At 41.9% G+C, this 25783-nt stretch overlaps 1 protein-coding gene across 2 annotated transcripts in view; it reads left to right on the top strand.

Annotated features, from left to right (window-relative positions):
• Window positions 1–25783, top strand: part of nt5dc1 (5'-nucleotidase domain containing 1) — a 52869-nt gene that overhangs the window by 21538 nt on the left and 5548 nt on the right. For both annotated transcript variants that reach the window (XM_068708537.1, XM_068708536.1), the window contains exons 7-10: window positions 9695–9869; window positions 13024–13121; window positions 17598–17719; window positions 24794–24967. In XM_068708537.1, the coding sequence (XP_068564638.1) occupies window positions 9695–9869; window positions 13024–13121; window positions 17598–17719; window positions 24794–24967 (569 nt within the window). The remainder of the gene's footprint in view (window positions 1–9694; window positions 9870–13023; window positions 13122–17597; window positions 17720–24793; window positions 24968–25783) is intronic.

Genomic DNA, 25783 nt, shown 5'->3' on the forward strand with positions numbered 1-25783 from the left:
TGTATTGCCATCATCATGTCGAAGACTGAAGTGTGCAATAACACTTGGGGCCTGATGAAAGCACCAAAGACCATATTTAATGTGCCTAAATCCTGAGTCAACAATAGGTGCACTCAGTTTAACAAGCCAGTAACAGTTTTGTGGTTTTGAAAAACACAATGAATTTGTGAGGTTGTTGCCACGTTGAACCAGATCCTGGCAACATGGGGGGAAAAACTGTTATTGCACTGTTAGGATGCACATGGATTCAGGCTTCAAGTTGAGGGCAAGTGAATCATCTAAAAGAATTCAAAGCGCAAGGCGCTATTCTCCAAATCTATTTCATTTTCTCCACTTGTGACAGGGACCACTAATTTATAGCAATGAGATTTTGGACTGGAATCAATTTATTTCAATTGACTTGCCTCGATCAGTGGATCGCTTTCAGAGAGTACAATTTTTACATGCTAACTTGTGTTGTTCACCAATTGTAAATCATCCTGACTGTGCTGACCCAGGGCTCGACCATCATTTTAAGAAATTGGCAACCAATTCTTGGCCTTTGGTTGCCATCAATGGCAATGATGATGATGGTCAAGCTGATGTGTCACTTGAGGGACCCATAATCCAAGACTTCAGTGCTGAAGGGCCAATGGATCCGTGGTGGGAATCAACATAAAAGTCCAGAAAATTTGAAAGGGAAAGAACTGATGAACAAACAACCAGTGACTTGCTGGATTCATTTTGAGGGATCTGTGAAGAACATAACAGCTGCTCTACTGGTAGTTTGTATACCAGGAATTGAGGCTGAACATGTTCAGAGATAACACTTGAGATTCAAACTCTGTAAAGTAATAAAGCATTATTCTTTCATGTCACATAGTCATTATTAAGCTGACGTATAATTGCATTGTATTTTAATTACTCAAAATACGAGGCGACTAAAAATGGCAACCATATTTTCACATTCAGTGACCAAAAGCCGGCCTGTTTTGTGACCATTAATGGATTAGAGACCCAGAGAGTCCAAAACAGAGGAAGCCATTATAATAGCTGTGCCTTACTTGATTTGTTCATGCTTTGCACCAAAAGTGATGTGTCATGGTTTGCTGTCAGCCATGAAGCCGGAGTTAAAGGCGCTAAATTTGATATTCTTTGCATTAATATAGCGTCAAAAAACTATTTGCTAGCTAATGGCTGATTTGGCATTGAACAAGAGATAAATGAACAATTAACACAAAGACACAGGATTAAAACTGATATCTAAGGGATTCATCAGTGAGATATTATGTGACAAAGAAGAGACAGAAACCGGCTCAAAGTTGGTCAGAACTGAGGGGCATGACCTTACTTCTGACGGATCGTAGGAGGGCGGTGAGTTCTGAGATCGTATAATGTCAATTTAGCCAATTTAGAAATATTCACAGGTATCCGGTGTTGCTTCATGACAATTTGTAACTGCAGGGATTCATTACTTTATTTATTATATCAAATAAAACTTTGGGTCTAAGGGCATGTTTAAAATTTATATAAAAGAATATTTGGTTCTCTCCGCTTTGAAAACACTGTTGGTATTTAGCCAGACGGTATCATAGATTTTGGTAAGACACTGAGAGTTTATCTTTTTTTTTTTCATTTCGGCTCTTCTCTCCTTCAATCCTGCCTAACCGCACAAGTTATGGAGTTAAACTGGGGGAATTAAATCTGACTCTTCTCTTGTTAAAACATCCAATGATCACGTCACATTGATTTCAGTCGCATTCTCCCAGTTCATTCATGTCATGATATCCAACAGAAAAGTAGCGACATGATATTCACACAATGAGTGCTGCATGCATATGATTAGAATTTGTATTTTCTTTGTTCTGGGTTATCAATTTGGTACAGGAAGAAGAAAACTGTTATAAGAAAGCTGCGATGATGCCTTTTTGTATCGACACAGAGTTGTTTGATTATCAAATATACAGTTCAAACTAAGTTGGAGGGTTAGGGGCACACTTAGTTAGCACTCCCTCCACTTCATCACATGTCCGACAGCGAGCCCAGTCTGCAGCAGTATGCTATGTCACACGAAGAGACTCACGCGGCCGCTGTGACCATGAGACGGCTATATATAAACTGCACATCTGCACTGGAAATGGATGTTTGTTGGGGTATTTCGTGCAGGAATTCAGAAAGCCTTTTCTGCAAAAAATATGTTGGACTCACACAGCTAAAAATGAGAAACTGAGAAATAGTTAAAACAAATAAATAAATAAAAAAGGAAGGTGTGGGGGAGATAACTGACATGACCTTACTAAAAAGAACCAACCAGGACTGTCGAGATCCAGAAACGTTGTCTGCCAAGAGAGAGATGACTCCCAACATGCTGCTTTTGGCCCGCAGCTATTGTTTATGGAGATTGCACCTTGAGATGGGAGGATCATTCATCACTGAAGTGCTATAAAGCCCCTATGATTAAAAGGAACCTGGTCGGACTTGCTCAGGATGTTCCACATTTTGCTTTCTGTGCTTTTTTTTATTGTTCTTCTGTGAGTCAGCGCCATTCAGCCAATATAGGTTTACTTAAATATACGTTAACGGGTAATTTAACTCCTTTAATTAACTTTAATTGGGATATTTTGGAATAATTTCTTTCGATTTGTATTTCAGATGCTTCTGCACATTTTTTAAACTGCATAAGTGAATGTACAGTGTTTTGCGAGGGTTTATAATTCAAGATGTGATCCTTCCTGAGATCAGACCTTGAGGCAGGAATCTTCACAGTTTTCTTAAGATAGCTCCGGCTAAACATACCTCTGGTTTGGTGTAATGACAGATTGCAGTGTCCTTCACATTTGCTCTGAGGGGAGAGTGACTGTGCGACTGGCATCAATGTCCCCCACAGTGATCTGCACACGTATGTCCAGAAACCACCGCCCCTTTGTTTCTCAGCTGGCTTTGTTCTCTATTGTTGCCTTTTCGCTGTGCTTCGGCAGCATTTCTTCACATGGAGGGAAACCTTTGAAATTAGAAATCATTTAGGCAAAAAAAATTTTTTGTGTGAATGAGTAAAGCATTTCCTGCTCTCGTGATTGCTTGAACAGTTCCTGCCTAGCACTTGGCATGATGTAGTTACATGTACATTATGTAAATTATTGTTGCAATAGCATCAGTTATATCAGAACTTGAGAGTATTTCTTCAATGAAAGAAGAGCAAAGAATGGCCCTGAGGGATTTTCTCCATGGCAAAGATGTTTTTGCTCTTCTCCCGACTGGCCTCTGCAACAGTTTGATTGACAGATGGTCCATCCAATGCCCTGCCAAGTACCAAAAATTCTAAATGTTATCCTTTTACTTGTTTTCCATAGTGGTTATTGGCATACAAATACAACATTCAAATGATAAACACATGATTTATTTTATTGAAATATTTGCTTTGATTGAAAAAAAAAAAAATCATTAGCAGGTTGAATGTTGTATTATAGGCTGCTTAGAGCTGGTGTTATGAAGTTAAACAGGTCAGAATTACATCTCTAATATCTATTTTATATTGCTGTGAAAACATTATTCACGCTTCTCACCAAAAACAAAATTCTACAAGGCTACATTTGAACACATGATAGCATTATAATTTACATTCGCCCGATACATATATATCGGGCAATACATACTCAAATCAATGCAACCTCAGTTAACGTTGTTGTGGCAGAATGATGAGAAGAGATGTGGAATTGGAGTTGTGTTTTAATGAGCACAAGGCAACATACAACAAATCCGAAGTGTTAGTTCTTACGTTCTTACTCTTATAGTTTAAATTCAGCCCCCTTATGTCACTTTCCACCAATCAAACCAGTCGGTTGAACCACAAAAAAAAGCACATCCTGATTTCTCATTTTGGTATGTTCTCTTGTCCTCGTCTGGGTCAAGATAACAGAACAAATTGGTAGAACAAATTATACTTAGATGGGAAATGTTTACAACAACGTTAGCTGTTAGCATCTGTTATAAGCAGGACTGTGTCAGTGAGAGACCACGTTCTGTTGGCAGAAGAAAAGCATGGGAATGAAATAAACAACAATAAGTATCTGATCTAGCTATCCTAACACAGCTCCTAAACAGAAAACCTACTTTTACCATGATGTCAACATTTGTATGAATTTAGCTCTAAACATTTGATATCACATTCTACCAATGTACTGTTAAAGAAAGACATAAATCCTGAATACTGTATATTACACATCAACGTCATACTTTGTATATGTTAAGAACATGACCTTTGTCCAGGCTTTTTATTTTATTTTAATGCATTTTTGTTATCATTTTAAAACTCTCCTCCTCTGTCACAGACCAAAGACATAAAATAAAAAAACCTGTGTGCACCGCGAGGGACATAATGCAGCAATTTGTGGTCATTCTGCTAAAAACAGAAGGTCTACAGACAGAATGGCACGGCCACTGTTTTCAACGTGGTTCCAACAGGTGCTGGAAAACACAGCTTGTGTGGATGCTTCAGGGAAAACACTTGAGATTATAGCTTCCCTTCAGAAATCATCCCCATGTGCTTTTTATATATATATATATAGAGAGAGAGAGAGAGAGAGAGAGAGAGAGAGAGAGCTTGATGCTCCTTACGTATAATGAGGAAATGGATAAATGTATCCATTTTTCGTATTTGTTTTGACAGCCTTCATCTCCCTTGCTCATTAACTTGATAAAGAAAACTAACGTGCCTTTAAGATTCTGTCCCGTCAGCACGTTTTTGGTGTGGCTGTTTGTGAAACGCTCCCGTGCTCGCCCCTAATTTGCACTGGCAACTGTTGATTTGTGCATCCTGTCAAGGCCCCTTTGATGTGTGAGAGAGATTGAGCCACTGCCGGCTGCGGTTCTCCCTCTGACGTTGGGCAGCTCTCCAGGCGTCCGGGCACGGTGCCCAACCACAGGCCCTGCGGGCCCTTCAGGGGCACTTCAGTCCATTCACAGCCGGAGCCTGCAGAGGCACATTTTACTCAGCAGCACCCACATGCTGCGTGTAGTGAGCTGGCACTGGTGATAGCAAGTAGAGTTTGAAATATGCTCTTCTCTGCGGGACTTGTAGATTGATCACATGTCTTTGCTCGGTCACAAAATGCACCACAGTATCAGCCTGGCCTCTCTGCTCTCGAACTAATGCCAGACAGACGTCGGACGTCATTTATGCAAACAGGAAGTTGTCGTTGTGAGGTTACACTGAGGCCGTGTCAGTGCTGGTCGCACCCCAACAAAAACAAACTGAAGCTGTTTTACCAAGTTTAATGAGGATTTCAACAGAAGTCAGACGTTGTTAACGCATTTGTGACACTCATTATTCATACATGTTTGACAATTATGCAGGAAGTAATCGATCGTAAAAGAGACAGAGTGTAATGGTAAAATATGTATTTGCTTATGTGTTGCCACATATCATGGAGATAGATGCAGCGCTGTCCTCATTTTGACCCTGAAGCTGCTTTGCAACATGTTTGTGTGCTTAATCGTGAACCCTTGCACCCTGTGTCCCGAGAAGCGTCTGCCGACGGCTTAGTTCCACATCTTGTTGTCTAGTTCCACATCCTGTTTCCATAACCTTTTTGACAGCTCGTGACAAAGACTCTCTGATGGAGCATAGGGAAAGTAAGCCATACTGCAAAACGTATGGCTTAGGCGTCTCCACACAAAGGGTGCGGTTTGAACTGTATAAATATCCTCCACTCTATCATTTGAAGATCACTTATGCAGACGCTGTAACACGTCTCTGCATAACTGTCCTCCGCTTGCAAGCAATAAATTGACTCGCATCATTTGAATCATTCATCACAGTATTGTCTTTATTGGAAATTCATCTTTACCCCGTTCTACTCAGAAAATTCCACAACAAGAGGTACCGGTCTCTCGCGTCAACAGATCAGAGTTTACCCACCTGCATCCACATAAGCAGTCGCTGGATCCAGAAAATCTGAATTCAGTCCTGGTGTCACTTCCTGTCCTGCTGCTGTTCACTAGACTCTCATTGAGAGTTTCATACATATGTGAGAAAGTGACGCCTATTCCTGCCGTTTGCTATCTATATTCTAAAATAAAGTATCCCAATACTACGACAGTACTGCTAGAATTTGAGCCTTTTCTTTTAGTTGGCTAAAAATACGTTTTGCTGCTGCCCCCCCATCCACAGCAGTACATTGCTTTGCTTATGTACACCTGCATCAGACATCACAGCATTGCAATTCGCAGGGTATGGATACTTTCAAGATGGAACCTTTATCCATCCTGTGTTTCTTGGTTGGGTATTTTGTCAATTATACACAAAATCCACAACCTACTTTGATAGGGTACAACATGGGCGGACCCTTTTTCCAGGGACCTCGTTTCAGCTGTGTACTTGGGTGGTCCATTTCAAGGTCCCAGTGGAATAAAACAGCTTCTGCTCTGCATCTCTACAGCGTGGCATCTGATCAAATGTAACACAAAAGAGGGTGGCGAGGTCAATTGTTTATTCTGTCACACACATGGGATTTTGATGGCAGGGGAGCTCTCTTAACCTCCCTTAGCTGACCTCCTGGCTGTGGGTAATGAGGCAGGACAGGCTTTCTACTGCCAGGTCCCAGAGGACGAAACAGCCCCACTGAGGGCCTAATGTTGATGTGGCAACCTGCTTTTTCTTTTGAACTGAAGGTATATTTGTGGATAAAATTAAAACGAAGAAAGAAAAAAATGCTGATAAAATTGCTGATAACTAGAACCAAATGTTTATATTTACAACATTTTTAAAGGTGTGAATTTTGGGCTCCCGATTGCAATCTTAGATGTTGCTTGTTTGTGTTTGTCGTCATCTTCTGGTTAGAAACCTCTGCCCTCTTAAAGCCTTATAGAGCATTTCCCTCCCTCAAGCAGATCCTGTGTTCCACCACAGGAGAGCAGCATGTCCAAGCTTTTCAAACGCTCACTGCAGGATTTTCATGAGCTGCTTGAACCCATCATCCACATTTCAGGCTCACGCTCAAGAACAGAGTAGATTGTTATTTAGCAGCTTCTGATGTCAAAAGATTTGGGGTCATTGGACTCAACTCCAGGAAGTAGGAACCATACATAAACAGCCTCTATTCAGTTTCTCTGTGCAGGGCTACTTCACAATCAAGAGGTGACTACAAAGATTGAAAGCTTATTAAGCAGAGGTGCCGTAATATACAACCCCTCTAATGGACAATGCAGGCAGAACTGTATTTGAAAAGGTTCAAGTCCAAGTTTCCCCACATGAAGTCAGGGCGAAATGGTTAATCTCCTTTCTTCAAAGGTTTAGCAAACTTTTAACAACAACGTTTCTTTAAGGAGATTTGTCGGAAAGTTAAGGACCCACATCCTATACCAGTGGTTCCTAAACTTTGTCACATCAAGGACTCCTAAGTTGACACAAATTGGACCACGGACACCAATTCGATTTTTTTTTAATTTTGTCCCAGGGTCCCCCATCTGATAGGATCTTTGCTTTTCAATGTTTTATAACAGAAAGTGTGTAAAACCCATGACCAAAATAGTCATACATTGTGTCATTGTTACATGTGGATGGATTTATATTTAAAATAAATGATTTACCTTTTTGATGGCGACCCCCTGGAAAAGCCTTAAGGACCCCTGTGGGTCCCCGGACCCCACTTTGAAAATTTCTGTCCTATGTCCATATGATTTGGCAGCGAGGTTGATAAAAATCTGTGGTGAAAGGGAAGACCTCCCATTCCTATGAATTACAATTTAGGACATTTTCTCCCTCTGCTTGTAATTATGGTCTATACCATGTAACATGAACACCGTATTAGTTCATGTACCGCAGGCTCTAATGATTTGCCCAATTGGCAATAGGGCCAAGGGATGGCAATAATGTTGTTAACTTTGTCATACAGTAAGATCTCCACAACTAATTAGCAGGGCTGCTATGACATGTAGTAGGAATATTCATGGTCTCCAGAGGATATTTGATATCCAGATATATCCTGACCTTTCATCTGTGCAACCATGGGATCAAAGGTTTGTAAAGAAAAAATATGAAACGTGAGCTGTCAGAATAACATGAGATTCACTCAACATGTTGATGCTCCCATGAGGATGAACCCTGACTAGTGTGGACACACGCTGAGCTGTCCTCTTGCACCATCCTTAATTTAAAATGTCAGCAGTGCACACAAGATATTCTGTAATGGAATAGGCAGTTGTCATGCTCCTAAGAGGATAAACCCATTTTATTTTGGTGACCCAATGACCTTTTTTGGCTTGCAACACCTTCAGAAAACTTAGGTTTTTTTACAATCAACTCTCAGACTACTGTAGTAACACTATTGGTGTGTTGTTCTATTGGTTAAAAACATCAAAGCTTCAGATCTGTATACTTGATTTGCCACAAAAATGTGACTCCATGGAGCTTTTTGATGTTCACACTGATAAGAAAACATCAGAACTGTGTCATGTGTCAGGCAAAAAAAATATAACTAGGACACTTTGGGCCACAGATTCTATCTGACTCTGAGAGGCCGGCGCTCTCTGCCAGGGTAAACACCTAAGCTCATGAATACACACCACTCATCCACAACCTGCCCTGTGTTCCTAAGCCCTCTTTTCTCCTGCTTGTGAAAGAAGCAACGCCACTTCTCACTCATTGGTCACCCTCTTCAGCTCAAGAGCAAATAGCATGTACAGTTCGCCCCGTTTCTCTGTTTCGATAAGGTTGGATTGACATTTTGTTTTCCATCATTAGATCATGCCATTTAAAAGTAATTGCATAACAGAGGAAAGGGTGGTGTTTTTCTATGTAACTCATCAGGATTACAAAAACAGTCTAATTTCCTGTAATCAAAGTTTCCTCCCAATACCGAGAACAATTTCGTAACCTAGTCTTCACACACGAACGTACCTTTATATGTCGCAAATCAGCATCAAGTGTCTCTATTCCATACAGGTTATGTTTTATTAATGGTTTTTTACTGTATATTCATGAGGCTTTGCTGAGAACATTCGGTCAAGAGATATATTCTGTGATAGACTGGGATTGTGTAACACAGATCAGAGCGCTGACATTTTTAGCTCTGTACAGTATGCTGACAGGATGTACTGAAGGGCAGCGGGGGGGCTTCAAAGTGAGGAAAGCCCATTGACGGTGCCTCAGAAGTGTGTGTGTGTGTGTGTGTGTGTGTGTGTGTCCCCTTTACCTCCGTGAAAATTAATGTGGAGGATTCAGCAGAATTCACCCATGGCTCAATCTGTGAACATTTAGTCTGTAATAGTAAGAAATTGAAGCATGTGTCCTTTGATGTCTGTCTCCTAAAAAGGTTTATTGGATTCTGTGAAGAGGATAATCTATTGTGATTTATTTCACCCATTTGAAAACTCATTTTAAGGTCCCAAATGTGCACGTTAGAGATAGAGAATGTTTGTGGTGTTTCAACATTTTAAACTGAGCTGTGCCACTCTCTCTCTCTCTCTCTCTCTCTCTCTCTGTCTCTCTCTCTCTCTCTCTCTCTCTCTCTCTCTCTCTCTCTCTCTCTCTCTCTTTCTCTCCCTCTCTCTCTCTATATATATATATATATATATATATATATATATAATATGTATATATATATATGTATATATGTATATGTGTGTATATATGTGTGTATCTTAATGCTTAACAAAGCTTGGTGTAGCTTCATTTCTTTCTTATCTATCTGACTTTTCTGACTGTGTCTCTGTACAGAGGACGCAGGGACCTACTTCCCCAGTGTGAAGAGGGACCCGGGCCGGTACCTGCAGCCCTGCTCTGACTCTGTCAAGGCCTGGCTGCGCAGCATGAAGACCGCCGGGAAGGTCCTCCTCCTCATCACCAGCTCCCACAGTGACTACTGCAGGCTTATCTGCGAACACATCCTGGGGTAAGACTTCCCACACGTGGCCCCCTCTGTAACAAGACCAGGACCCGGTCTGCAGAGCTTACCATAACTGCCCCCGCAGGATTTATAACCTGGAAAACTCAATGCCGGCTCACCTGTCTTTACTTACAATCATCATCGCACACATATGCAACACTCTCATATCTCCCAGCAGCCTTCAGCAGCCCCCTCTGAACATTGAGTTATTCCTGTGCTTTCTACCTTTTGTTCTTTTTACTTTGCAGATGTGAAAAAGTGTTCACATTCCTCAACAAGAATGCTTTATCACTCAAATGTTAATTCTTAAGTGGAAAAAGAAGGAAAGTCTGTCTGTTTGTTTTGTCCAAAAAAGTCAGCATACACTACCAAATTATTATTTTATTTTTTTCAAGCTAGCATGCTTGACAGCCCCAGAAGTAAGTAAAAACCTGCAAAAGCTTAATAAATATTTAAATGGAATTTTTTTTATTGGATTTTTAATAATTGCAAAAAAATAAGCTCTGTGGCAAACAAACGATTCTGGTACTTGCAGGTTTGGCAAGATAATCTTTAGAAATGAACAACACTTTTATGATTTGAAGCATAAATACAAGTTTGCCAGAAGTACAAAGTTAAAGTTAGGCAGTAAACAAACTAAACCTAGTGTTCAGTGTGATGATGTTTAGTAGTCTCATTTAACCACCTTTTTTAACACGTGTAAATGCTTCAAAATTCACAATATATTTACTGACGTATATGGTAGAACAAAAAGTGCTAATCTCTTAAGCTTGTGGTAACCACAGGCCTTACTTCAGCCACCCAACCAAGAACCCATTAAAAAAATTAAAATCTGAGCCAAAAATACCAAAGTGACTCTTTAAGTTAAATCATTCTTGACCTAACTTTTAAGTTTAAGGGTACAACCAACAACAATTGGTACTCCCAATTTGATAGTCAAAAGAATCAAATTTCCTTATTTAGCCAGGTTTATGATCACTGAACTCCATTTGCTCACAGTTAGCTATTTCTTACAGTTAACAGGCCAACACTTCATTTTATAATTGTAGGTGTGCGGCAAAAGGGATTGTTGTTCCAGCAAGCTGTTTGTAGTTTAACACTGGCTTCGTGCTTCACTGGCCTCCCTCTGTTTGCAGTGCACACTGTGTGCGGTTTAGGCATATTTTTGTAGCCTAAGCCCTGTTATACACTTGATCGAGCAGCAAGAGAGCCTTGAAACAAACACAATGTCCACGTTATTGCTGCGCTTTAAACAAACATAACCTCCCCCCCCCATCTTACACTCGCCTGCTTTTTCGCCCATGCAAAAAGCAGGTTTGAGGTGAAGCCGTTTTGCCCCCATCCTCCTCCTCATACTCTTCCACCCCCTTTTCCCCATTTCCTGTGAGGCAGAAAGCAAGCAGCCTGGTCACTCCTGTTGTTCCTCACCCATTTCCCTTGCTCCCCCGCTGTTTCACCCCTGCTCCCCCCTCCTCCCCTCCTGTGTCTGTGACCTCCAGCACCGCGGCATTTGTGTCGCCCTCCCAAGGAGAGCGCCAGCTGTGAATGAACGTGTGTGCTCAAAATCATGTTCGGGTCATCGCTTTACAAGGTCAGGGGGATGCAGATTTATGTCGCGATTTGCCGGAGGAGGAAGTCGGGCCGCCCCTTCATCTTGCCAGAGGTTGTTGGTGGAGAAGTGTGCTTTGTTCGTGCATTCGCTCGGCCTGCACAGCTTGTGTTTGTCGCCCCTAAATCAGAGGAACTCTTAAAATTCGGGCAAGCAAAGGACCAAAAAACTTTTCTCCCTCTCTTGGTTTCCCGTTGTGTCAGCACTTCACTGTGTTGAGAGAGTGTTTGTGTCACTACACAGTACCTGCTTTTTCTAGCGAAAAACCGCCACTGGCCTCCAGCCGCTTCAGTGTGGTGAGCCGGCTGGATGCCAGTGACAGTCGGCTGTCAGAAGTAGCACAACAAGGCCAGAGCTGTCTGACAGGAGGTTGATACCCATCGAGCTGGCCAGAGACGCTGCTGCTTGGCATATATTGCTGGAGTGCTGCACACTTTATTGAATTTTCAGCTGTTGTTTAAGTCATCTGAAGTGTTGAACTTCTTTTCTGGCTTTCGTAAAATGACAACAGTCCAGACAGAGCCAAGTATCTTCTTCTCCCACTGTGTGAAATTAGCGTCAACATGAACGCATTTACAATCTGATAAAGTAAGATGAAAGATTCAAACACATTTTTACTAGGGATGGGATTCTATACTATCTCGATACTTGGGTGCAGATAGGGGTGTGTATGAATATTGATCCACTTGGAAGAAGTTATTGTTATTAAATATTAAATACCTTATTTAAATTTGACCATAAAGTGTGCTACATTCAAAAAAGATATCAGACTTGATGCCATGTAGCTTCTCTTTTTAAAGAAGAATTTGAAAATATAATTGACAGTTGTCAGAACATGAAACCAATAGATTGTGTTTTGTTTTTTCCACCCTTCATTTTCACTGGTCAAATACGTTTTAGTCTATTGTATAATGATGTCACAGATATTGTCAATTGTTTATACATATATATAGATCCAATCTGTCAAATCTCCTTTCAAGATGAGCACAATTCAGAAAACTAATAACTCAAATTCAGTTGCTATATATATATATATATATATATATATATATATATATATATATATATATATATATATATATATATATATGATAAAAACCACTCCCCACACAGTATTCACATACAAACTCTCATGCATCAAACTGATTGGTTTACATGTTTTTAAGTTCCCAGTAAGAAGTACTTCCTGTTACATAATGCTTTCTCGCCTTAAATGGAAAATTCTATAGGGATTCTCTTTACATATACACGTACTGCACATAAACATACAGTGCCGTAGGTCTCCTTGGAGACACCATCCAGCTCCCAACATGCACACTATCACTTCATGACTGTGTGTTTACTTTATTAAGTATTCCCCCCAGCAGCACTGTGAGTGTACGCTGTTTATTGTTCCACGGTTTCCATCATCTGTACAGGCTGTTTAGCTTCACCCGAGCTATTTGCGCTTGTGTAACTCAAGTGGATTTGGATGCTGTCCAGGCATTGTCCTTCACACAGCATCCTGGCGCCTTTTCCCGGAGGTTAATGTTGTTTCTCTGGCTGTTGCAGGAAGGATTTCGAAGAGCTATTTGACGTCATCATCACGAACGCCTTGAAGCCCGGTTTCTTCTCCTTGGTGCCCCAGCAGAGGCCCTTCAGGACCCTTGGTGAGTGCTGGCCTGCTGCTCTCATGCCCCACTGCACTTTATCGGCTGTTGGTAAATCATTCAGTCTCTGGAATTTTAACAACCCATCACAAGTTCTCAGAACTCTAGCAGCAATTCACTTTTTTTTGTCCAACCGACCAAAGATATTGAGTTCACAATGATATTGGAAAGAGAGAAACAACAGATCTTGGTGCATTTGCTTTATAAATGTTTTAAACCATTAATCCATTATCCACATCCAGTCAAACAGTTAGTGTCAGCATAGTCTGACTCACTAGATGTAGACTGTGGGTGTAAGTCAGACATTGGCTGTGTATTTTTCGCGTCATTCTTCTTACCTCCCCCCAAATCTGGTTTACAGCACGTTGTTTATATTTTTTTTATTTATGGGATTTTTTTTATTCTTATATTTTGGAACTTTTCCTTTAGTAAACAGTGTGACAGTCAGCATCTTCCAGAAATTGTCTTAGCTCCAGTACAGATATGGAGTCAGGACAAAGTTAGCCTAGCTTAGCATAAAGCCTGGAAGCAGTAGGAAACAGCTAGCATGGCTCTGTCCCAACTAATGAAACAACACCTATCAGCACCCCTAAAACTCATTGACCCACATGATGCATCTTCTTTGTTGAATATGGATCTCCCTCTCAGAGAATAAGGATATTTCCCCAAATTTTGAACTGTTCCTTTAAGCCAAAACATTTTAAGGTTAAGTCATGTTCTTTAACGCTTGCAGATACCTGTTAGCAGTGCAGCGTTTAGCAAAGAGGGGTCGTTTCGGTCTGTTGATGTTTTTAAAGGCCATTAAACCAAACAAAATTCCATTCACCTCCATTTGTATTGAGATATCTTAAATATTGGGAACATGAAATCAAATCTATCTGCACAGCTGGACACCACTTTCGGTAGATAATGCAATATGTTTGTTTTTTCATAAGTTAGGTAAACCGACACTTAAATAAAGCAGTGCTTTTTAGACACTTGCAATATCCTACATCCCTTGTGTTACATTAGTATATCGGAGGGGAATCAGTCCAGCTGTAATCTCCACAACGAAGATTTCAAACAGCTGTTAGTTGTGTTTGTGAGATCGATATCAGTTGCCAACATTTCGTTGGCTCGGATCCTCGTCATCAGCGGTCCACATGACCTACCTTCCTGGGCTGTCTCCCCTCTCTCATTAGTGCAGTCATCTGATCCTGGATGCTCATGTTGAAGGTGTGCACTGGCAGCCCTTTGGAATGCTTCCCTCATCTGGATTGTGTCCCTGCCAGCAATAACACTGGGGATTATGCGTGAAGGCAGGATGATCCACTCAGGGAAATATTCTCTTCTGTCTCTCTCTCTCTCTCTCTCTCTCTCTCTCTCTCTCTCTCTCTCTCTCTCTCTCTCTCTCTCTCTCTCTCTCTCTCTCTCTCTCTCCCCCCCTCGCTCTTTCTGAGTTTTGCCACGTTGGCAGAAAAAACCACATCAGCATCTGCTCTTCCTCTGGCCTCCACAAATACCGGCTTCTCTTTCTTCTTTTTTTTGGGAACATCTCTTGTTATTATGCAATCTTAAAATGTTCCTTTTTATTTCTTAGCGAATGGAGTCTATTTAGAAGACTTTGACACAGAAAATGTATTATTTTAAGACTTTGTAGATATTTGTAGCAATGACTCACAGTACATACGGTTAATCATCAGCTCAAAAATGAGTTATTCCACTTCGCCGTGGAGGAAATGTCCTCAAACCAATGGGTGACTGACTATCTGTGAAAAAGTCAGAAATGACAAGTTGAAAATGGCACCTTTCCTCATTAGAATGACTTTTTTTTTAATATCACACGTGTGACATGGAAGGGAAGTGGCTTTCCTTGCCAGACCTGCTTTAGGCTCCAGAAGCCCACCGTGAATGGGGAAAACAAGGCTTTTCACAATATATTTAACACAGGACTTAGTGTTAACGCTGGTTATTTTACAATGGTCCTTTTGCCATGCCCCGCACCAACAAGCTGTTTGTTCCCACACAGCAGTTTACAGTGAGTTTGAGCCGGCTTAAAGTACTACTGCAGCTATCAGCTGTAAGCTAGCTCCAAGAAGTCTTTTAAATACTATTTGGGATGGCATCTGGTTGAATTCTTGCTCAAACTAGACAAACTTTCACATCATCCAAAAGCACGAACCCTCAAACCCCCCCACAGTTGTAATTGTGTAATATATAATATCACTGCTACAACAGTTGCTGTGAACTGACTTGACAGTTAATGCCACAGTATGTCTTAAAAGCTGCTGCTCAGCTTCAGACCACATATCTCTCATTCCTCCTTCTCTTAAAGTCCAGCGTCTTCACAGCTGTTACTGCGATCGCGCATATGTGTGTATGTGCGTGTACACTCCCACATGTGCAGGTGCTAATCCCTGTTCTTGCACTCTCCCCTGTCACAATATTTATAGCATATTTAACCTCATTTTGAACCCGTGGTGGCCCATACTCCCTAGAGCGCCGTGGTTTTGTCAGTGAGAGTGAGGATCTGCCTTCAACCTGCTGCTGTTGCTCTTAAACAGCAGTCGGAGCAGACCCAGAGGAGCAATTATCCACTTCAAACAAAGATGTTCTATTGATCCCTAGATAACAGCCAAGGAAAGCATACCACATTTAAAAGGCTATTCATTAGTGTAATTAAAGATGTTTCACAGAACTTGCTGCCATTACAAATAAATCATAAATGGTTGTGTTTATGTGGGTAACTTTTCATTTTTTTAATTTAGCCTTCATTTGTCCCGTTGAGACTCCCAGGACATTGACAGTCATCATCTCATTAGTCTGACTCACTGGACTTAGACGCGTTTCCATCAACTGGTGTGGAGCTTATAAACTCAGCAACAGTGTAGTTTAGTCAGAACTTAAAAAGAAGTAAGGGCTGCGAACCGCAAACAAATCAAGCCAGCCTGGTTTTCTAATGTACGATAAAAAAAAGGGGAAAGGTCTTCAGGAAGTTTTATTTGTTCTTTCACGTCAGCTCGTATTGGCCAGGTTTCATGCTGGCGATAAATAAATTACCATTTCTTTTCTATCCCGAGAGTTTACAGCTCAACTCTCTCTTTTTAGCAGTTCGAGGCCATATAGAGTAGTGGTTGTGTGAATACAGTCTGCACTGTATGACTCTGGATTAGAGCTGCATTAATTCATTTTGTGTGCGTTGCCAAGTCTAGTCAGTGGAAGGAAAGACTGAGCCATTGAACATCTCTAACATTTCTTTTTTTTTAATGTAAGGGCAAGTCAGCCTGCAGCGAAAAGCAGCGTCTGTTTGCTCTTGATGAATGATAGTATCAACATACCATTGACATCATAGTACCAACACTAAATCTGCCACCTACTCTTCATGTACACCACCTTTAGAAAGTATGCAGCGCTCGTGACTTGTTCGGCACTTTGCAACCTGAAGTCATGCAAGAGGTTGACGCCCAGAAACTTCTCGAACAAGGCAAAATAAAAAAGTACAGGCGGAGGGCAGAGTCTCTGCAGATACAGACACCCTCACACACTTCTAGTCGGTCATAAGTGATGATTGAGAGGGATTCTTTTTGTATGAGTCTATCCGAAGAGTTTATCTGAAGAGCCAGATATTTTCCTCAAGAGTTGGTTCAGACCAAAAACCGAGCTAAAAGGAGAATGAATATTATTAGTCATGTTAATTTAATTTAATTTAAAAACCGGGACAGTTTGTTATTTTACAGATATTTGTGGACACCCAGCTTGAAACCGGGACAAATTGTGAACAAACCGGGACATCTGGTCACCGTACATCAGCCTCAGCTGTACTTTGTGTTTATCGCTTTGATTTGATTTGATTTCTTGGACATATCCAAAAATAAATTAATGTATATAACAGACATGTACACAAACACATATGCATTGAAAAATGTTTAACATTATCGTTTACGTTTTCACAGTAATCATGCTGATATTAGCATGTAGCACAAAGCACTGCTGTGTGTTGATGTAGCCTCACAGAACTGCTAGCATGCCTGTAGCCTTTTTTCACTGTGTCATTCAACTTGAATAAGTCCATTTGGAAACAAGCTCACAGCCGCTTTTGGGCAGATTTATTTAAGTCGTTTTCATAGGCCTGAATGGGTTAAATTATCCTGTAATTTACAAGAAAAAGCAAAGATTAGAGCAAAGTACGGAAAAAATTACATTATTGTCCTGCACCCCTATTCTGTTCATCATCACAACCCCTGAGAATTACCTTGTAGAGAGCACACCGAATCTTTACTGGGAGTTTGGGGGCTTAATTTAACACTCTGCCTCTGCTATTTTGTCTCCTTGTGGGCCTGCTGGTGAGTGCGGCGAGGTTTAGCTGTCGAGGTTTAGCTGTCAAGGTTTAGCTGTCAAGGTTTGGCGCTGGCGGACTCGAGGCCGTGCGGTCATGTAGCTGCCGGCTGTTCGGTCAAAAACTGTGGTGTGTGTCTGACTCCCTGTCCTCTTCCGCAGTGAACGACGTGGAGGAGAGCGAGGGGCTGCCGTCGCTGGACAAACCCGGCTGGTACTCCCAGGGCAACTGGCCGCACCTCCACGAGCTGGTCAAGACTATGACGGGCAAGCCGGATCCCAAGGTAGGCCAGCCGCCTTGTTCCATACAATAACAGGGGCAAACGGCCCGTCCTTTGGTCGAGCAACGTCTCCGACTCGCTTTGAGGTTGACTCCAACTTTGGTTTTTGGCAGAGGCTGAATAAGATGAGGGCCTCGTGATAAATCAGCTCCGGCAGATTCACACTAGTGTGAGGGAGAGGAGGAACGTGGCCCTTGGCATGACTGTCGACGGGGCTGCTGTGTGCCAGCATGCTAGGAGCCCACCGATGAAACACGCCACATAGTGCAGCCAACTCCCCTCATACCTCTTATATACAATGCGGTCCATTCTTAGGGACGGTTTCCACATAGATCAAAGAGCTCTTTTTGCTATACTTTTCAGGTAAGGTAGAGAACTTAGCTTAGTAAAAGCAAAACAGTCTTTATGTTTACATGACAGCAATATTCTGATATAGTACATCTCTACTGAAAACAACTCAGGTAAGCTTGAACTTTTACAGGGACTTTGAGAAATGCATGATTGCATTAAAAATTCTACTTTTTTTACACAGATTTTATGCATTGTGGTGTGTTCTTTACACTACAACAGTATACCTAACATTAGATTTAAAAATCTAAAAAATATGTCGCAATATATTAACTCATAACCCCTGTATCACGATACGTATCCGTAACCTTTCACTCCCTAAAAGCAACACATCAGAAGGGTTTTATACTAAAGACTTAATACTTAAGAGTTTGATGAAATTCTTTAAAAGCGGGTGCCAGTTTATGCTGGGATGCCTTTGGGACAGGCCAAGGGAGTTGCACGATTTGTTCCACTCTACTTTCTGGCTCTGTTCACATATAATAAAAAACTAAATGCATTTTTAATTTCACCTTTTGAGACATGCCAAAAACAGAAGGTCAAAGAAATACAAAACCAAAATCGTTTAAATTAAAAAACACTCACTTAAAATGTGCCACAGCAGCTTTGTGAGATAATAGTTCCCATGTGCGTGTTGCTCATTGGTTGGTTGGTAATTGAAAGATTTCGAAGATAAACCCCACACAAATATCTCCTAAGACTCTGTTGTGGTGTTGTGCTTATAGACATATTTAATAAACTACTCAGGCAAAGACGGGGCACGACACCACACAGTACAAATACAAGCACAAACAATGCACTAGTGATTACACTTGAAAAAAAAAAATGCTGAATCATCTGAGCCCTTTGGCAGTCTGAATTTGAGCCAGCCGCAAAAGCTCACATTAGACAGTGTAGTGAAAGCTACTTGGCTGGTGGCTGTATGCGGGGAGGGGACGCTCGCTGTCCCAGCACTGGAATGCCTCATCTGTAGGGAAAATCTATCAAATGGTCTGCAGCGGTCCAGAGTGAGCTGAAGAGGAGTACTGTACTGTATGCTTATGTGTGTAAAAAATACATTCACTATGAAGCATGAAAACACTGTTTCAAAAAGTTTAGGAACCACTGGTCTAAGCTGCTCACTATGAAATGAAAATGAACAGGCGTGTCTGTTAGATGACACATATTAGTGTCATGTGACAGCCCTAAAAAAACAACACAAAACTGACACATGCTACATACTATCAGAAACCAGCAGAAGGTTTAGTAAAAAAAAACATTGTACTTTGCTTTATGCTACTATCTGTTGGTTAACTGAAATATTATTATAAAAACTATAAAAATCTATTCACTCCATTACTGTAATCACAATTTACCTGAAAGCTTTTAGTCCTTCGGCTCAGACAGCGCAGCAGTGTCAGCATTAGTGTGGCTGTACATGTCATGGGAGAATGCACCGTGCATGCAGAGGGCTGTAATTTTACTGCTATTTAATATTGGCAGATGATCTGTACATGTGATGGATGAGGGTAATTCATCAGTCACTTTTTGTCCCACATTTCTCTGCTTTTCTCCCTCGTAAAAATACTGAATACTACAGAATATGAATGGCTCAATTTCTTTGTTCTTATCTTCATGATAGGACTTTAAGGGTGCTTTTCCAAGCCATAGTCCGCTTGGCTAGTCCGAATCAGAGTGAAATTGAAAATTTGTTCATTTTGCATTTAGTCTGGTTTGAAAATAAATAAATTTGCTGAGGGGCATGCAGAAGTAGTGAATTTCTCTTTTTGTCACGTCTTTGCAGGGAATGGAGTACTTTAAAAATGCTGCTGTTGAAGTATTTTCACTTTGACTCGGCGCTGACCTGCTGTTTGTCTCAAATTACTTTATAAAGGACTTTATTTTTAGCATATTCTGTATGTTCTATTCGGCCCAGATGTCAAGCAAACATTGGACTTCTGCGGAAGTTCAAGTCAGTTAACCTGCGGTTTACCTGTTTCCATCTCAACAGATTTTGTTCTCACTGCAGTCAACCCGTACATACTGTAGGTTCACTTGGAAGCACAAGTGGTCTCGGACCTCTTCTTTTGGTCTGCACCAGAGTGCGATTAGAGTTTGATTAAAACAAACTAAAATGTTGGCTTGAGAAAGCACCCTAAGTTTGGGCGGGATCAGAGGATTTGACTAAAATTGGTATGAGTTTCTCCACAATCCCACCGAGATTTAGTAGATTCTAAATATTTCCATGTGTATTCTCTCAAAAATACCTTCATTAATTACCTACCACTCTTCATCTAAAAGTCCCATTCAGTTCCATGCCAGGGGCTTGATGCGGGTAACATTTCTGGTAATGGTGACATTTGAAAACAGTATGAAGCTTGTGGTAGTATCCCGCTGGACTAAATAATAAAAGAAAGGAAAGCTGGGACAGATCAGGCGAAGGCATAGCTGCTTCAGCCCATCCCAAGTTCAGCCAGAGGTACTCGTCATCGTCCACATCCCGGCCTCCTCTCCCCCTCCCCCCAGCCCTCTGCTCAATGCCCCCTCTGTTCCCCGGCCACGTGGAGAAAGCTCCTGTGGAATTCAGTGTCAACCTGCACTTATGGCTATTTTAAACACTCCTCCGGGGTTGACCTGAGGCGCTCTGTGTTTTCGGTTCTCTCCACTTTCACCTGACAGGACTTATTGCAGGTGGACTGAATAGAGCCATTCAATCGTCTCTCGGCACGGCGCGCAAAGCCGGTGGGGTCGTGGTGGGAGCTGATGAGGCGCGATGGTGGAGATTTAGGCCCGATACGAGGGGCTGTTATCACTCTGTGGTGTCTCTGCTGTTTTAGCAGTGACAGGGGATTCAGGGCTGTCGCAGTTGAGGACCGAATGTGAAATTCCTTTAGCATGCCAATGAAAAAGTGGTTGATGCTCTGTTTTATGGGTTGATGATCTTTTTGATAATTAAGTGCAGGATATTGCACTATAGTAGTGAGTCATAGCTGTTTTCAAAAGGAGTTTGACAGTCAAGATAAATTAGTTATCCTCACATTGTGATCTGTCAAGCCAAGAAAATGCCCTATATCGTTTCATTGGTTCTGCTTGGTATACCAAGTCAAAGGATCTTAAAGTTATGACAAAATGTAAACTTTTTGGCCATTTTCTCAAAACTTGGCAGGTAGATCGGTCTTATTCTGCCTGATCTGAAATGCATTGAAAACATGTGTAATGATCTCATTCTGTTGGCAGAATTTTTCGCAGCTAAAGAGGAATACGACCTTTTAGGCCTGAAAATTAGGCTAAATGACAAAATGGGGTTTTGCCCTGCTGTCTCATTGCCCCCCCTCCTCTCCCTGTGCTCCAGGCCCCACACAGTGTGCAACACAATGGGCTCATTAAGGCCCCTCTGCATGCCTGCAGCTCTGTTTACCTGGGCCTGGCTCTGGCTTTAACTGCTCCTCTGAGTGATGAGCTGATAAGGGACAGGGGCCAGAGGCCCACACTGCATGTCATCTTAAAGCTGCAGTAGGCCTTTTATGATAGCAGGAGGACGGAAAATAGACTCTAAAAGTCAGTCTGGGCAATTAGCCTTGATGAAGTACACCACCACTGAGACGTCATCTGGAGGCCTTATCAATGACCTGTTTACTGGATAGTAAACCAGATGTTGGTCTGTCTTCACCAGCCACTCGTTTACATCAGCTCGTCCTTTCGTTGGTGTTCAGACCGACATTAGCTCTGCGTAACAAAATGCAAGTCCCTAATTTATTCTACAAGACCACCTCGTGGTCATCCGTCAATGCACTAGGTTGACTAAGTAGTATATGTAAAGCGCACATTTCTGGCAGATTAGTGCTGTTTACTTGGTGATTATTATGGGATTTTTGTCACAAAGCTAATTTCCGACCTACGCAGTTGTCATTTTAGCGCCCAGTACCTAAGTTCCATAAGTAATGTGTCATGCCTGTTGGTCTTAATATGAGGTGTTTTCAGGCACATGGTTGGCGCATTGCTATCTTGAGGCCAAGGACCACAAACCTGCCCCTTCCCTCCCTTCACAATATGCCACAGCAACATTAACTCAGCACCCCCTGTCAATGGACAGCGACACTGGTAAACGCCCTCCAATTCATTGGCGGCGGTGGTGGTAGTAGCGGTATTGGGCGGCTGCGGGAGGAGCGGGTCGTCCTTTAACCACAAGGTTAGGTTCGATCCCCGGCTCCTATTGTGTGTGACTGTCCTTGAGCAAGAAGCTTACAGGCACTTTACAGCGACCCACTGCATCCGAATGCTTAGAATGGGTTAAATGCAGAGGTCACATTCCATGTATGATGATTGTAACTTTTGAATTTAGAATATGAAACTCATCAACATTAAACAATTCTAGAGCTGTACCGAATAGTTGGAAGCCTCATTCATAACGTTGGCATTCAAATTCTAAAACATTTCAATGCTGCGTAGCTTCTTCTTTTTTGCATTTTTTGCATATTCATTGTGTTTAAACCCAGTATTTGTGTGCGGTTGCTGATAAAAGATTAGGCTGCACTAGTAGTATTAGTATTATAGAAGTGATGGAATGAGATTTTAGTGGTGGCTGCTTATTGTTATTTCCAATAACTCCAGAGTAAAGTCCAAGAGTCAAAAATGCAAGTGCAGCCACACCTTGTTTTTTACGGGAATAGAACATTGCTTGTAGATGAATCCGTTCTCAGATATTTGACTGTGCTATAATAGAAATCTCCATTAACATAACGTAGTACCATAACCTAGCCTGCCACTAATATAAGCCTGCATCAAATAAAAGCCTGTCATCTTCTGCAGTTAAGGTAAATAAAGTCCCCAGTGTTTATCTGAGGAACAACGGTATATTGGAGTTGATTTGAATCCATTCATTAAATATCAACACCTTAAGAGCATAGGACTTCTGGGCTGCTCAGGGAAGTTTGAGAACAACGAAACTAAGGCCGAAACTAACTTTCCTCATCCGATCATGCCAGGACGCATTAACTGTCAAGTCTGTGAGCTCCATGATCATTGGGATCCGATCAGCCGGACCACATGCTGAGGTGGCCTGGCTCGCATGGAGTTCGGATCTCAGTGAGGTGTCAACATCATGTGGGCACTATCAGGACAATTTATCAAACGTAGGTCAGCTCAAGGCTTCATATACAACCAACGAACAGAGGCATATTGTGGAGAAGTGTTTGCAAGAGAAGCGTCTGACCGTCCTGCAGTCTGACTCACTCCGCGGTGCATTTCCCTCATGCGGAGCTCAGTCCGGTTCAGGCTAATGTAACTGTACCCATACACAATGAATCTCTTCTGTAACACGTTGCCTCCGTGCTGGAATCCTTGGCCTCTGTAAATATTTATCGTAGTGATCCCACGACTCTGGCAGCAGCACTGCTGAGCGACGAGACGTTTTGGGGGGGGGGGATATGAAGTCCAGCTGTGGGCAGTTCTGGGATAGTCTGGTGGAAATGTGATTCCTGCGGCCCCCCCCACCCCATCAGCCTCAGACGCAGCACAGCTCCGTGAGGGGGAGGGACGGGACGCAGCTACTGGAATGCCTTGCGTGCATCCTCTCTATGGCCGTCTGACTCCTGGAGAGAGGTTTGATTCGGTTCAGTCTCACGCGCACCGACAGGCATGTGTGTACTCCCTATTTGTGATGGCTGGTAAAGGGTTTCATGATGCAGCTTGTATACAACTTTTTGTTCTTCTGTGTTATCAAGTTTCTCCCAGAGATTTCAGGTGATGATGAAGAACATGATTTTCATTTGAATGTAGTCCCACACCGCTAGGTTTTGCACGCATTAGGGAGCCTCAATGCAAGGTTCAGGTCTTCAGATTTCATTACGTGGGATATTGGCTTTGGTTGGCGGAAAAAGATGGAAATATTAAAACTTTCTGCCTCGAGGTACAACCAGAATATAAAATCCAGGTATAAAGGCCTCATTTTAGAATGGGGTGTACTTTTGAACATGCATTATGTAATATATTTGAACTGAAATTAATATTTGGTTGGTTTCGTAGTCCACAACTAAGAAAAAAAATTGATATATCACTGTGGTTGCATCACCATGAGCAACAACTCTCAGCTTACACATAGTCATTTGATCCATTGTTAATGCAAATATATTGATTAATGCAGCTTTTAGGAGGTAAAGTATGAGAAAACCTCAGAATGATACTTTGATAGAACTTACTGTTTACTACTAATTCACGAGTGAATTAATAGTAAATTCTCCATGAACAAAAATCTAAACCATATCTTAATTGTTCAGTGTTCCTGTGAACTGGTCTTTCACCTTTTTTCCTGTGTCCAGAATGTCAGCAGACTTCTGTGTCTTGTCATTTCAGTCTCCAGCGGTCTCCACTCTTCATTCCATTTTCTCACCCACTTAAAAGGGAATAGAAACAAATGGTTGTTGAAATGGGATTTTAAGCTTTGAGTGGTGTGTGCGCCTGCTCTTCAGTTTCCTAATTTGTCTCAGTAAAGCCTGCAGCTTGAGTACAGCTTGCTTTTCTTTCCAGACACACAAGACAAAAGAGATGTGATGGTCAAAGAGGTAGTGATGAGTTTTGCAGACTCATCGTGTCTGGTCTAGTTCACCCTGTGGGGGGGGGGGGCGCATAAGACATATGTCAGCTGACTTTGACTCCTGCTAGAAGAAGACTTCTTTACCACAGCACTTAAAGCTGTTTTAGTAAACAAGCTGTGCTCTTTGTTTTTTTCTTCTTCTTCCCCTCACCCTGCAGGTAGTGTATTTTGGAGATAGCATGAGGTCGGACATGTTCCCTGCCAGCAGCTTTGGGAAGTGGGAGACGGTGATGATCGTGGAGGAAATGGAGGGGGAGGGCGTCCCGAAGAGTGACGCAGCAATGTCCAACGAGGCCCAAGTGGAGCCGCTGGAGAAAAAGGGAAAGTTTGAGGTGAGTTCACCGAAGCAGCTGTTTCCGTTTAGCAGTAGGTCTGCAGCTTGCTCCTCCTCTCTGCTGGAGGCCCCAGGCTACATTAGCCGCTAACACACCCCAGACTCCAGTTGAACTGTCCGCGCTCAAGTTGCATTGTGGGGTAATGTAGGTGCCACGTTTTGACCGGGATGAAGAATGTGTGAAATAATAATAAAAAAAGAAGATAACTCTGTTTCTAACACATAGACTTTTAACCTTTTTTTAATGAAGATATAACATCAGTCAGCACTGACCTCTGTCTCACAGAGCAGACGAAGACTTTAACCAGCAGGATGTTGTCAAGAAGTGAGGAGTCAGCGCATCTTCAGTAGCAGACTTTCTTTTTTTGCTAAAATACAGAAAGCTGCCGACTAACTGAATTGTACCAAAACAGAGTGAACAACGATACCGACACCAGATGAAATCTTGATGGTGATGAGATATAAATGAAACCGATTTCCTCTTCCTGTCTTCGCCTCCTCATTAATCAGTATGATCTCTGATAGTGCACGACGATACCACTGGTGCTCCAATTCCTGTTATTTGCACTTAACTGTAATGCTGCAGTGGAGCACTTGAAGTAGGCGGGCAGTCACGTAAAGCAGTGTATTTTGTGACGAGCTTGATCCCCCCATCATCTGGGTTGGATTACATGTAGGTCAGAGGTTTCTACTTCAGCATGCTGAGAGAAATTCCCCATCCTTAGAAATGTCTCGACCCTACTTTGTTCTGGTTCCTCCTTTCCGTCTCGTTCAGAAATATATATTTGTTACAAATCCAAGACAACGTGATGCA

Source organism: Cebidichthys violaceus, unplaced genomic scaffold (genome assembly GCF_023349555.1).
Source record: "Cebidichthys violaceus isolate CVI_PGR_0920_01 unplaced genomic scaffold, fCebVio1.0.p SCAF_14, whole genome shotgun sequence".
NCBI classification, from domain to species: Eukaryota; Metazoa; Chordata; class Actinopteri; order Perciformes; family Stichaeidae; genus Cebidichthys; species Cebidichthys violaceus.